We start from the raw sequence: 14,936 nt of genomic DNA on the forward strand, positions 1-14,936 counted from the left end.
TCAGAAAGGCTGAATACCCAGCATTAGCATCAACATGGACAGAACTGGAGGAGATTATGCTAAATGAAATAAGTCAAGCAGAGAAAGACAGTTATCAGATGGTTTCACTCATATGTGGAACCTAAGGAAAAGCACAGGGGAAGGGAGGGAAAACTGAATTGGAAGAAATCAGAGAGGGAGACAAACTATGAAAGACTCGACTCCAGGAAACTAACTGAGGGTTACAGAAGGGAGGACATGGGGGATGGGTTAGCTGGGTGATGGGTATTAAGGAGGGCACATGTTGTGATGAGCACTGTGTGTTATATGCAACTAGTGAATTGTTGTTCATTAAAAACTAATGATGTACTATCATTGCACATAATAATAGTAATAAATAATTTAAAAATAAAATTAATTAATTAAGGGAAAGACACTATTTAAATCAATAAATACAAAAAAGTTTTAAATTTTCTGACTTTTCAACCAGCTACAATAAACATGAATTATTTTATTAGAAAATATAACTGTTACAAAAATTAAAAATAAATAAGTTGCTGCTACAAAACTGCAACATAGCATATAGTTTACTAGTTCTGTTATAGTCAGAAAGATAGGAGTGGGTGATAATGGTGATATGGGTGAAGGTAAACAGAACAAAGATGGGTAAAAAGGGTATGAGGGAAAGGAGCTTTAGAGAGAGTAAGAAGAGAAAAACAGAAAAAGTGCTTTATTACATGAGTTAGTTATATGAGGTCACCAACAGGAACATATCCTCTGACTAAGGTTCTATAATGAGAACCACCTCATTTGGATGATTTCATTGCCCTGGTGTCTTCAAGCCAGGGGAAAGGAGATGCTTCTCTTGTAAAACAGAGCATCAGCAAGATTTCGCTGTCCCACCCTGGACCAGAGGAATCGTGGAGTGATGGTCTTCACCTTGGTTGGAGGAGTGCTCATTCTCACTTGGATGACAGGGAGCCAAAATGCTGGTATCTGGCAGCCGGCATCTATCACTACCAAAAGGGCTCAAAGACAATGGTCAACTCAGGCTTTTCTTCTTGAAGTGTTTCTAATGCACATTTTGTATCATAATTGAAATACATTTCACATAACCTGTAAGAACAAATTGACAGCCTTGTGTTATATTCTTCAAAGAGCACTCTCAGAGTTTTGCCTTAAAAACCTCATCTCCTTACTTCCCTTGACCTAACATACTTCTAAGCTCTCCAATGCTACACTTCATGCCTATTGTTTTTCTGTTATATTTTTAACCTTCAAGTTTGGAAATATTTAAACATGTTAATTTAGAGAGAATGGTAGTGAGTCCCTATTCCTATTACCCAAATTTGACAATTAATAACCCATTGCCAGGGACACCTGGGTAGTTCAGTCAGTTAAGCATCTGCCTTCAGCTCAGGTTATGATCCCAAGGTCCTGGGATTGAGTACCATGTCATGGGGCTCCCTGCTCAGTGAGGGGTCTGCTTCTCCTTCTCCCTCTGCCCTCCTCCCCTGCTCATGCTCTTGCTCTCTCTCAATCTCTGTATCTCAAATAATTAAATAAGATCTTTTTAGAAAATACATTAAAAAAATAACTCATGGCCAATCTTGTTTCATCTATCACCCACCTACTCCTGACATCAATGGATTATTACAAACACAGCATTGCATGCATCTGTAAATGTTGCACTATGTGACACCAAATGAAGGTTTTTAGAAACACAACCACCAATGCCAATATCACACTTAAAAAGTTAACACTGATTCCTTAATATCAATATATGTCCAGTCAGTGTTTAAATTTCCTCAATTAGCTGATACATTTTTTATATTAGGTTCATTTAATCAGGAGCCAAGTAAAGTTCCCACATTGCAACTGTTTTGTATGCCTCTCAAGTCTTCTTTGATATATAATTTCTTCCCTCTTGTCTCCTTTTTTTCTTAAGTTTCCCTTGCAACTTAGTTAAGAAATCACACCATTTGTCCTGCACCAGTTCTACCAATCTTGATTTGGTTGTGTTATGGATTGAATGTTTGTGTTTCTTCAAAATTCCTACACAGAAGCCCTAATCCCTCATGTGATGGTATTTGAAATGGGACATTTCGGATATAGTTAAGGTTAGATGAGGTCATGGGAGTGGGTCATCATAATGAGATCATTCCCCTAAGGTAAGAGATGCCAGGGCACACAGTGTCCCTGTCTCTGTCTCTCTCTTCCACATAAGTACATGGGTAAAAGACAGCCATCTGCAAGCCTGGAAGAACACTCTCACCAGAACCTGAATTAGTTGGCACTGTGATCTTAGACTTCCCATATTCAAAACTGTGAGCAATAAATATCTGTTGTTTAAGGCACCTGAGCTAATGAGACAGGTTGATTGTATCCAGAGGTTCCTTGGTCAGTTTGAAGCCTGTCCTTCATCTGCAGAGTGTCCCTCAGGGCTAGGTCAGTGACTTCAGATACAGTAATGTCTCAGCTTCATCCTGGCCTACCCTTCCCTTTTTCATTCTATTTCTCTTCACTCTGAAAATGTTAGCTTTTCCTGCAGTACCTGTGCTCCACTGTGTCTACATAAGGATGCACACTTCTGTTTATTTGAGCCTGCATTCCAACTGGTTCTCAGCCTTGAGGTCATGAACTAGAACAGAAACCCAGGACTAATAGAATTTATATTATTTGAGTAAGATAGAGATACCAAATAAGCAAGAAAGTGATGTAGCAGGTATGTATGATGGTGATCACACTACAGAGGAAAATAAGCGAAAAGGGGGGGAATATGATGGACTGTTATTTTCAGTAGGATGGCCAGAGACAGACACAGAAGAAGACCTCTAAGCAGAGAATTTAAGGATACATGGGAAGAAGACACATGGATATCAAAGGGGAGAGAGGTTCAGGCAGAGGGAACAGGAAATGCCAAGTTCTGGAGGTGACCATATTTTTGCAAAACTGCAAGATCAGTGTGTGTGGAGCAGAAGGAACATGGATTAGGAGACAATGAATTTGCAGAAAGAGCAGAGGCTGGATCACAGGAGGCCTTAGGCACTGCCATGGATTTGTGGATGTTACTCTCAATGTGATAGGGAGTCACTAGAGCACATGGGTAGGAATGATATAATCATTTGCTCCTGTTTTAGGTGCACCCTCCATCTGCCATGGTCAGGATAGTAATAGATGCAGAGTAGCCTGGAAGATGCCATCAGAACAATTCAGACAAGGGGGACAGTGGCTTGAACTAGGGTAGGAGTCATGAAGCTGGCATATTATGGAAGCAGAACAAACAGGACATGCCAATGAGTTGATGTGCATATAAAAAAGTTGACCTAGAGTGATGGGATTTTTTGTTGTTTTTGTGGCATTGTTTTGTTTGTTTTTGGCTTGAGCAATTCTCACTGAGTAACCATTGACTGAGATGAGAAAGAAGCAGAAGAGGGGCCAATACAGGTTTGGATTTAGACATGTAAAGTTCAGCACATTTATTAGACATATGAATGGAAAGGTCAGATTAATATTTTGACAGGGAATTCATGCAGGTATAAATTGGCTGGCACAGCATATATATGGCAAAGCCAGAACACTGGATGATATCAACATGGGATAAAGTATAGAGAAAAAAAAATAGCTCAATGATTGAGTCCTGGTGTTTCAGCATGTACAGGTCAGAATGATAAAGAGAATCCACAAAAGGATACTGAGCAGAAATAGCAAATGAGGGAGAAAAAAATCTAGTGTGGAGAAGGTGTAGCCCCTAAAGCCAAGTGAGGGAAAGTTCTTCTGGCGAGAACGTGATTATCAGGGTTGACAAAGGTACAGGACTCACTAGGAAGCTCTTACTGGAGAGGTAATGAATACCAGTGGTATCACTAGTAATGAAACGCAACACAATGCACATAAACTGGCTTATGGAATTTCTAATCTTGACATTTCTGGAACTTTCTTTTCTCATTTCAAATCCTAAGAACACCCCCACTGTGCAAAGACCTTTGCAATTAAGAGGAATCATGGACTGCTCTAGGTCTACAAAGTACCTTTGGTCCCTTACAGGGTCATATAATTTTATTTGGCCACTTTCATTGGGACTTGGGTTTCTTTCAGGAATATGAATGGAAACTCTTTTGACACCCAACTGAAACTTAATTATTCTAACTGTCTGGATGAAGTTAAATATGTGGTTTGTGAATCATAAAAAAGTCTGCAACAAGAGACACAGACCCAACCTCAGTCTGAATACAAATGAAGCCATCCTGGGTTTTGATTACTCATCAACTTGTCCTTAGTACTCTGAACACTGCCACATAAATATGTGCAAAGCATACTTACTTCAGGCTTTTTAGGAGGCAGCCCTGCTGTTTTAACACTTCACAGAGCAGCATGACCCCTAGATCACCCAGGTCATTACTGCCCAGGCTCAGCTCCCGCAGGCTCTTATTAGAGGTCAGAAGTGTGGAAAGATCCCAGCAACAGTGTGAGGTGAGGCTACAGCCATCTAATCTGCAAGAAAGAGGGTGATTTAGAGAAAATGTCCCCTTAACTATCCTCCTAGATCCCCCTGATCTCAGCCTGCAATGTTTCAAATGCACAAAAAGCACAGGATTAATGAATTTGGAATAATTTTATGTGCCTGTGGTTATTCTTCTCCCGTTTCAGATGAAGGTGTTTTTTCCAGTCTCCTGGATTGTGCAGATCCAATCAGTAATAGTTTGTGAACTGATTTTTCCAAAATTCTATGGCTCTCTCCAAATTTCCCTTAAACACAAGTGCCATATTGCCCTACTCTTTTGTGGTGAAATACAGTTTTTATCTTTATACCACCAAGAAATAGAACTCCTCCCAGTCCCATGATCCTGTAATAAGCCAAACCTTAGGAGATCACCGTCACTTCTCAGATAAAAATCATCCCACCATCATTCCCCCCACCTTAGCCACCATGCATTCCCATCACTGTAATTAGCTAAGGGACTTACTCCAATATCTGAAGCTTACAGTTGGGGTGCAAGAGGCCCTCACAGAGTAGCTTAACTCCAGTGTCTCCAAGAGCATTGCCCTGTAGGTAAAGGTGTGTGAGCTTCTGGTTAGTGCTGAGCACTGATGACAAAGCTGGACAACAGCCTGATGTAAGGCCAGAATTCATCAACCTGGAGAAGGAATAAGGAAATGAGACCTCAATGTTCAGCCTTTCTTGAACATTGCAAAGGTATCTTAGCACAGGAATCTCATCTCATCTAAAAAGTGCATCTTTGGGGCACTTGGGTGGCTAAGTTGGTGAAGCGTCTGCCTTTGGCTCAGGTTGTTGTCCCAGTGTCCTGTGATCAAGCCCATGTCAGGCTCAGTGGAGAGTCTGCTTCTCCCTCTCTCTGCCCCCTACCCCAAACTGGTTCTCTCTCTCTCTCCTTCCCTCTCTCTCTCAAATAAATTAAATCTTAAAAAAAAAAAAAGCTGCATCCTTCTCCTTCAAGGTCAGGACCCAGCCTCTTGGATATAATCTGAGGAAAGCATGACTCTCTGTCTCTGGACCCATAAGAGAGACAAATAATAGTCACAGTAGCTGCTTTGCTGGGATTGGTGGAAGAGACAGAAAAAGCAAACTGATTTAGATTTCTTACACATTCTTCTTCCTTCTTACACATTCTTCTTCCTTCTTACACATATTACCTCTGCAATGCATGCTCTTTACCACCACACCTATCAGAAATACATCCTAGATTATCCTTCACTGATAATTCCAACAACATTTCAAAGAGTTGCCTTATTGGATTCTCACATTAACTCAGTAAGGCAGCAGTGCAGCTGTAACTATTATGTGTCTTTTGCTGACTAGAAATCAGGTTTATCGAATCCTATGTTTCTCTTAAGTTGAAAGAGCAAGTGTTTAGTAGGGAGAGACATGAATTTAAGCCTTATAGGGCCATCCTTCTTCTGTGGCCCTTCTATCCATATCACCCTTTCTTCTGCAGTGGTAGGGGGCTCTCAGAGCTTAGAGCTCTAGATTTTTATTACACTCAGTGGGACTAAGAAGTTTGGTGTGCTGTATTTGGGTCAAATTGAATATATTCTCTCACCGAACAGAACATGAGGGTTCTAGGAGAGAGAGCTGAATCCCTCTAGCACAGAAGCTCAGAGGTGGGTATACAGTACACAGAAAGCCACTTATGCTAGGCCTTCAACGAAACCTTGACTTAACAACATCTCATGCAGTCACATTCCTTCCTGCAGGAATCCTTAACAATAACATGTTCATAAGTGCCAAGATGTCTTAGAATCAGGAAAAATAGAAACATAGAAAGTAGCACCAGCAGGTGATCAAAAGAAAGAAGTATTTATCTACTTACTGGTTTCCATCTTGGCAGTGAGGGATGAATTGTAATTTAAAAAAAAAAAAACTGAATATGCAAGACAAAGAGGGGAATAAATCCCAAGATGGATGAATTAAAAAAAAAAAACAGGGCAAGGCTTCTAGTAAGAACTTTATTTCCAGCTGAGAATAATTTCATCAGATGGTCCTTAATTAATGTGCTGAAGGGATTTGCAAGATTATTAGTTATTATGAGCCAAATGTTTGTGTCATATTGAAATCATATGTTGAAATCTTAACCTTCATTGTGATGGTAGCAGTGCAGGTTTTAAGAAGTAATTACATCATCAGGGTGGAGTCTTCATGATGGAATTAGTGCCCTGATAAAACAGACCCCAAAGAGTTCCCTTGCCACTATTGTCATGTGAAGACACAACAATAAGGTGGTTATTTGAAAGCCAGGAAAGAAATGATCTACAGGCACCTTGATCTTGGGCTTCCAGCCTCCAGAACTGTGAGTCATGTTTGTTGCTTGAGTCACCCAGACCATGGTGTTTTTGTTACAGCAGCCTGAACAGACTAGATGAAGATGAAGAACAGCAAAGATGAAGACCATTCCAGAAAACTGAAGATACTCATCCAAAAGGAAAGGAAAAATTATTTTGTAAGCTACAAAATGGCAAGCTTTGCCATCATTTCCAGAAAATGACTAGAAGAGATTATGAACAGGTGTTTGACTAGCAGGGCACGAAATGGCAGCACAAGGTGGTTTTGTTAAATATAAGTCACATCTAAATTATCAAAATGTTAATTATTATTGAGACTGAGTGATGGGTGTATGGACTGCATAATGACATGTTTAGGCAATCAAACAAACAAGTTCTACCCAGCAATCCGCTTGATTAGAGGAATGTAACCAACATCACACATCTTGGTCTCAATCAATTCATTTGACTCAGCTCTACATTCACTGAGTAAAGATATCTTGCCATGTACTATATTGTTAAATGATTGTGGTTTTTTTTTAATTACTAATATATGCTTATGTTATAAAAATGTGTCAGAAAGAAAATTAAGGAACAAGAAATGCAACAAGTCTGTTTCATTTCTACACAACAATAATATTTGGCTGAAATAATGACTTAAAATGGGATTATCTCATAGAATTACAACAAAACTAAGATGTAGGTATCATTTTTCTCCTTATTTTTAAATGGAAAAGCTGGGAAATTACTTGAAAAATAAGAAGGAGTTTCCTATATGGACTATGATGATGGGTGAATACTTTGCTTACTAGGCAAAAGGAAATTGGTAAGCAAAGGAAGGAAGGGTAAAAGAGGTCACATTCTTAGAACTAAAAGCTTACTAAATATGACTCAGAAGGGTGTGGCAGAAGCAATGATCTAAAGCTGATCAGGGACAATTTTGTGTGCTATGCTAAGACACAGCAACTACACTCTGACTTCAAAGAACTTTGGAAGTTTTGTTTTGTTTTGTTTTTTAATTTATTTGACATAGGCAGCTAGAGAAGAAATACAAGCGGGGGAGTGGGAGAGGAAGAAACAGGCTCCATGCTGAGCCCAGAGCCCAGTGCAAGGCTCAGTCCCAAGACCCTGGGATCATGACCTGAGCCAAAGGCAGACACTTAACAACTGAGCCACCCAGGTGTCCCCTTTTGAAGTTTTTTTGAGAAAAAGTGTGATATTATCAAATCTGCATTTTAGAAAACTCCTCTGGTGTTTTGAAAAAGAAAGAAGCAGGTAAAGGGAACTGAAAGTAAAGACAATCTAGGTTTTTCCTCTGTTTATTGGCTAATCAGCCTTCTGGAAAGTCCCAGTATTCAACAAGGCAGTAAAGAAAGGGCAGGAAGGGGACAAAGGATGACGGTGGAGAGTAAGTTATAAGAATTAAAGAATTTTGCAATTGCTCACTATGAGGCACTTATGTACTATGGGAGTGGGGGAGTGCAAAATGCAAACAAAAATAGAGGCCTAAAATTCAGGACATGTGGCCATACCTAACAAAATATAAAATGCCTTAAAGGGTGACTTCATTAATTATGTTTATAGGTTTCCATCTCAAAAGAAATATCCACACATAAATAAAGTTATATATACAAATATGTTTTTCATAGTTACTTGTAATAATAAAAAAGGAAAAAGTCATCCAAAAGTTTATCATTCAGTAAGAACTTAAATAAATTACTGTAATGTATACTATGTAATATTATGCCCAAATCTGTAGATCTGTATATGTCAGCATGGTAATAAATTCCTGATAAATTTAAGAAGATATCATAAAAAAGACTCCACAAAAAATTGCTAGAACAGATACAAAAATTTAGTAAAGTCACTGTATACAAAATCAACGTACACAAGTCTGTTGCATTTCTATATACCAATAATGAAGTAGCAGAAAAATAAATCAAGGAATTGATCCCATTTATAATTGCACCAAAAACAATGAGATACCTAGGAATAATCCTAACCGAAGAGGTAAAAGATCTGAAAACTATAGAATACTTACAAAATAAATTGAAGAGGACACAAAGAAATGGGGGAAAAAAATCCATCTAGTAGACTGGAAGAATAAACATTGCTAAAATGTCTATACTACCCAAAGCAATCTACACATTTAAAGCAACCCCCTATCAAAATAACACCAGCATTCTTCAAAAGCTAGAACAAACAATTCTAAAATTTGCATGGAACCAGAAAAGAGCCCAAATAGCCAAAGCAATCCTGAAAAGAAAAACGAAACTTGAAGCATCACAATTCTAGACTTCAAGGTATATTACAAAGTTGTAGTCTACAAGACAGTAAGATACTCACACAAAAACAGGCTCATAGATTCATGGAACAGAATGGAGAACTCAGAAATTGACCCTCACCTTTATGGTCAACTAATCTTAGACAAAGCAGGAAAGAGCATGCAATGGAGAAAGATGGTCTCTTCAACAAACGGTGCTGGGAAAATTGGATGGCCACACATAGATGAATGAAACTGGACCATTCTCTTACACCATACACAAAGATAAGCTCAAAATAGATGAAAGACCTCAATGTGGAAAAGAAACCACCAAAATCCTAGAAAGGAAAAAAGGAAGCAATTTATTTGACCTCAGCTGCAGCAACTTCTTGCTAGACATGTCTCCAGAGGTGAGGGAAACAGAGACAATAATTAACCATTGGGACTTCATCAAGATAAAAACCTTCTGAAGAGTGAGGAAACAGTCAAAAAAACCTAAAAGTCAATGTTTGGAATGGGAGAAGATTTGCAAATGATATCTGATAAAGAGTTGGTATCCAAAATCTATAAAGAACATATCAAACTCAATACCCAAATACAAATAACCCAGTTAAAAAATGGGCAGAGGGGCGCCTGGGTGGCTCAGTGGGTTAAAGCCTCTGCCTTCAGCTCAGGTCGTGATCCCAGAGTCCTGGAATCGAGCCCCGCATCGGGCTGTCTGCTCAGCAAGGAGCCTGCTTCCTCCTCTCTCTCTGCCTGCTTCTCTGCCTACCTGTGATCTCTGTCTGTCAAATAAATAAATAAAATCTTAAAAAAAAAATGGGCAGAAGGCATGAATAGACATTTTTCCAAAGAAGACATCCAGATCACCAACAGACTCATGAAATAGATGTTCAGTATTTCCCACCTTCAGGGAACTACAAATCAAAACCATGATGAGAGCACCCCACAACTGTCAGAATGGCTAAAAAACACAGGAATCAACAAATGTTGGCAAGGATGTGGAGAAAGGGGAGCCCTCTTATGCTGTTGATAGGAATGTAAACTGGTGTAGCCACTCTGGAAAGTAGTATGGAGATTCCTCAAAAAGTTAAAAATAAAACTACCTTATAACCCCACAATTGTACTTCTAGGCATGTACCCAAAGGATACAAAAATACAGATTTGGGGACAGGTTCAGTCAGTTAAGCATCTGCCTTTGGCTTGGGTCATGATCTCAGAACCCTGGGATTGAGTCCCACATTGGATTCCTTGTTCAGTGGGGAGCCTGCTTCTCCTTCTGCCTGATCCTCCCACTGTTTGTGTTCTCTGATAAATAAACAAATAAAATATTTAAAAAAAAAGAATGTTAGATGGCCCTTAGCACTATGCTTTGGAGACACTAAAAAAAAATACGGATTTGAAGGGGGCACATGCACTCCGATGTTCATAACAGCATTATCAACAATTGCCAAACTATGGAAAGAGCCCAAATATACAATGACCGATAAATGGATAAAGATGTGGGGTGTATATATATATGTATACACACACACACACACACACACACACACACACTGGAATATTGCTCAGCCATCAAAAAGAATGAAATCTTATCATTTGCAATGATGTGGATGGAGCTAGAGTGTATAATGCTAAGTGAAATAAGTCGGTCAGAGAAAGACAAGTACTGTATGATCTCACTCACTCACATGTGGGATTTAAGAAACAATATAGATGAACGTAAGGGGAGGGGGAAAAGAGAAAGGGATGCAAATCATAAGAGATTCTTAACTATAGAAAACAAACTAAGGGCTGATGGAGGGTGGTGGGTGGGGATGGGCTAAACTGGTGGTGAGTGTTAAGGAGGGCACTTGTTTTGATGAGCACTGGGTGTTGATGTAAGTGATGAATCACTGAATTCTACTCCTGAAACCTTTATTACACTATTGTTAACTAACCCGAATTTAAATTTTAAAATTGAAAAAAAAAAAGAAGAACAACAATATAACCAACAAATTGGACAACCCAGAAGAAATGGAAAAATCCTTAGAAACATACAACTTACCAAAACTGAACAAAGAAGAAATAATGTGAGCAGAAAAACTACTAGAAAGGAGATTGAACCAATAATCAAAAATTTCCCCACAAAGAAAGGGTCAGGAACAGATGGCTTCACGGGTGAATTTCATCAACACTTAAAGAATTAATAGCAATCCTCCTCAAACTTTCCCCCAAAAAATCAGAGAAAGGAATACTCTCAAAGTCATTTTTGAGACTAACATTACCCTGATAACAAACCAGACACTACAAGAAAACCAGAGGTCCATATTCTTCATGAATATAGAGCAAAAATTTTCAACAAAATAACAGTAAACAGAATTCGGCAGCACGTGTAAAGGATTAATTATGTCAAGTGGAATTTATCCCTGAGATTCCAGGATGGTTTCCAGATATGAAAATCAATGAATGTAATAAGTAACAGTAATAAAATGAAAGATAAAATTCATTTGATCCAGTGGTGGGTATTATGGAAAGCACGTATTGCATGGAGCATTGGGTGGGGTGCATAAACAGTGCATTCTAGAACACTGAAAGGAAATTAAAAAAAAAAAATCTAAAAAGAAAGAACAGGAAAAAAATTCACTTGATCCTCTTAATAGAAGCAGACTAGTCACTTAATAAAACTCAACATCCATTCATTATTAAAACTTTTAACAAATTAAGCATAGAAGGAATGTACCACAACATAATAAAAACAATATATGGTGAGCACAGAGATAACATCTTGGTCAATGGTGAAAGGTTGAAAGTTTTTCCTCTGTGGTCAGCAACAAAACAAGAGTACCCATTCCCTGCACTCCTATTCAACATAGTCTGGGAAATCCTGGCCAGAGCCAGCAGGAAACAAAAAGAAATAAATAAAAGGCCTCAGAATTGGAAAAGAGAAGTAAATATGACTTTTACAATTGACTTGATTTTATAGATAGAAAATCCAAAAGACTCAACCAAAAAACAGTTAGATCCTGCACCTCGGTGACTCAGTGGGTTAAGACTCTGCCTTTGGCTCAGGTCATAGTCTCAGGGTCCTGGAATCGAGGCCCACGTTGAGCTCTTTGCCCAGCAGGGAGTCTGCTTCCCTTTCTCTCTCTGCCTGCCTCTCTGCCTACTTCTGATTTCTCTCTCTGTCAAATAAATGAGTAATTCTTAAAAAAAAAAAAAAAAACAGATCTAATCAATGGATTCAGTAAAGTTGCGGGATACAAAATTAATATACAAAAATTAGTACTATTTCTATAATGAATTATCTGAAAATGAAATTTAAAAAAGTATCTCATTTTCAGTAACATCAAAAACAATAAAATATTTGGGAATAAGTTTAAGCAAGGAATGGAGAGATCTCCACTAAAATCTACAAAATTGAAGATGAGACAAATAAATGTAAAGATACCCTGGTTCATGGATTAGAATTAATATTATTGGGGCACCTGGGTGGTGCAGTCAATTAAGTGTTTAACTCCTGGTTTTGGTTCAGGTCATGATCTCAGATCCTGAGATCAAGCTCTGTGTTGGGCTCAACAGTTAGTGTGAAGTAAGCTTGAGATTCTCTTACTCTCCCTCTCCCTCTGCCCTTCCCTCTCATGCTCTCAATCAATCAATCAATCAATCAATAACCTTTAAAAAGTAACCATATTAAAAAAAGAATTAATATTGTTAAAATGTTCATTCTATCCAAAGCCATCTATAGATTCAACACAATCTATATCAAGACTCCAGTGGCATTTTTAAGTGGGAAGAAAGAAAATCCTAAAATTTGTATGGAGCACAAAAAACTCCCAAATAGCTAGAGTAGTCCTGAGAGAGAAGAATGCAGCTAGAGGCATCACACGTCCTGATTTCAAACGGTATTATAAAGCTATAGTAATCAAAACAGTATGGTACTGGCATAAAAACAGACACATAGATCAATAGAACAGAATCAAGAACACGGAAATAAAGCCATGTGAATATGGTTAACTAATACTTAAAGTATTAGTTACTTATTTAGATACTTAGTTACTTAGATAAGGAAGCTAACATTACTCAGTAGAGAAAAGACAATTTCCTCAATAAATGGTACGGAGAAAACTGAATATTCACATTTAAAACAAAACAAAACTAGACCCCTATTTTACTCCATTCACAAAAATTACTCAAAATGAACTAATGATTTAAAATAAGACCTGAAACCATAAAAACTTCTGGAGGAAAATAGAGGGAAAAATCTCTTTGACATAATTCTTAAGAATGATCTCTTTTTAATATGACACCTGAAACACAAACAAACAACAACAACACAACAAAAAAACATGATGAATTTCACTAGACTAAAAATCTTCTGCACAGCATGGGAAACGATCAACAAAATGAAAAGGCATCTTACAAAATGGGGAAAAAATTGCAAATGATATATCAGATAAAGGGTTAATATCCAAAGTGGATAAACATCACTAAATATATAAACATCACTAATCATCAGCAAAATGCAAATCAAAAATACCAAGAGATTGCCACCTCACACCTGCTAAAATGACGATCATTATAGAGACAAGAGATAACAAATGCTGGGAGGATGTGGAATGAAAGGAGTTCTCATGCATTGTTGGTGGGAATGCAAATTGGTAAGATCAGTGGAAACCAGTGTGGAGGTCAAAAAAATAAGAATACAATTATCATGTTCTACCAATTTCTCATTTGAGTACTTATCTAAAAGAAATAAAATCAGTATATGAAAGATATCTGCACCCCATGTTCATTGCAGCATTATATACAATAGCCAAAACAAGGAAACAACCTAACTGCTATCAACATATAAATGGATAAATAAGATATGATTGTGTATACAACTGAATACTGTTCAACCATAAAAAAGAAATAAATTCGGGCACCTGGGTGGCTCAGTGGGTTAAGCCGCTGCCTTCGGCTCAGGTCATGATCTCAGGGTCTTGGGATCAAGTCCCGCATCGGGCTCTCTGCTCAGCAGGAAGCCTGCTTACCTCTCTCTTTCTGCCTGCCTCTCTGTCTACTTGTGATCTCTCTCTGTCAAATAAATAAATAAAATCTTTAAAAAAAAAGAAAAAAAAAGAAATAAATTCTGTCATTCACTACAAGATGGGTGGACGTTGGGGAACGCTATACTGAATGACACAAGTCAGAGAAAAACAAATATTATGATCTCATTTATACATGAAATTAAAAATATTAAAAACTGAAACCACACTTACAGAAAAAGAGATCATATATGTGATTATCAGAGGTGTGGGGAAGGGAGTGGGGGAACTGGATGAAGGTGGTCAAAGGGATAAACTTCTAGTTATAAATAAGTACTGGGGACATTACATAACATAATGACTATAGTTAATACTGCTGCATGGGATACTTCAAAGTTGTTAAGAAAGTAAATCTTAAATGTTCTCATTACAAGGGAAAAATCATATTTTTGTAACTAAACGAGGTGATGGATGTTAACTAGACTTATTGTGATGATTTTTATAATATATGTACATCAAGTCATTATGCTTTAGACCATAAATTTATACAGTGCTGGGTGTCATTTGAATCTCAATAAAGCTGAAAGAAAATAAATGACTCTTGTTAACCACCCTTTTGTGGCTGTTGGTTACAGCAGCCCTAGAAAACCAATTCATAGAGTGTATTAAGATAGGTGGGTGGAACAGTCGCCAAACTGTGGAAAGAACCAAAATGCCCTTCAATGGACGAATGGATAAGGAAGATGTGGTCCATATACACTATGGAGTATGATGGCTCCATCAGAAAGGATGAATACCCAACTTTTGTAGCAACATGGATGGAACTGGAAGAGATTATGCTGAGTGAAATAAGTCAAGCAGAGAGAGTCAATTATCATATGGTTTCACTTATTTGTGGAGCATAA

At 37.9% G+C, this 14,936-nt stretch overlaps 1 protein-coding gene across 8 annotated transcripts in view; it reads right to left on the minus strand.

Annotated features, from left to right (window-relative positions):
- Window positions 1-458: 458 nt before the first annotated feature.
- NLRP3 (NLR family pyrin domain containing 3) overlaps window positions 459-14,936 on the minus strand; it is a 53,179-nt gene continuing 38,701 nt past the window's right edge. For 6 of the 8 annotated variants that reach the window (XM_032847573.1, XM_032847572.1, XM_032847571.1 and 3 more), the window contains 4 exons: window positions 4,947-5,117; window positions 4,301-4,473; window positions 2,539-2,544; window positions 459-947 (listed from right to left, as the gene is read on the minus strand). In XM_032847573.1, coding sequence (XP_032703464.1) covers window positions 817-947; window positions 2,539-2,544; window positions 4,301-4,473; window positions 4,947-5,117 — 481 coding nt within the window. In that variant the 3' untranslated portion in view covers window positions 459-816. The other 2 variants (XM_032847568.1, XM_032847566.1) reach the window with 1 other exon arrangement.

Source organism: Lontra canadensis, unplaced genomic scaffold, assembly GCF_010015895.1.
Source record: "Lontra canadensis isolate GAN:19392208 unplaced genomic scaffold, GSC_riverotter_1.0 scaffold190, whole genome shotgun sequence".
NCBI lineage: Eukaryota > Metazoa > Chordata > Mammalia > Carnivora > Mustelidae > Lontra > Lontra canadensis.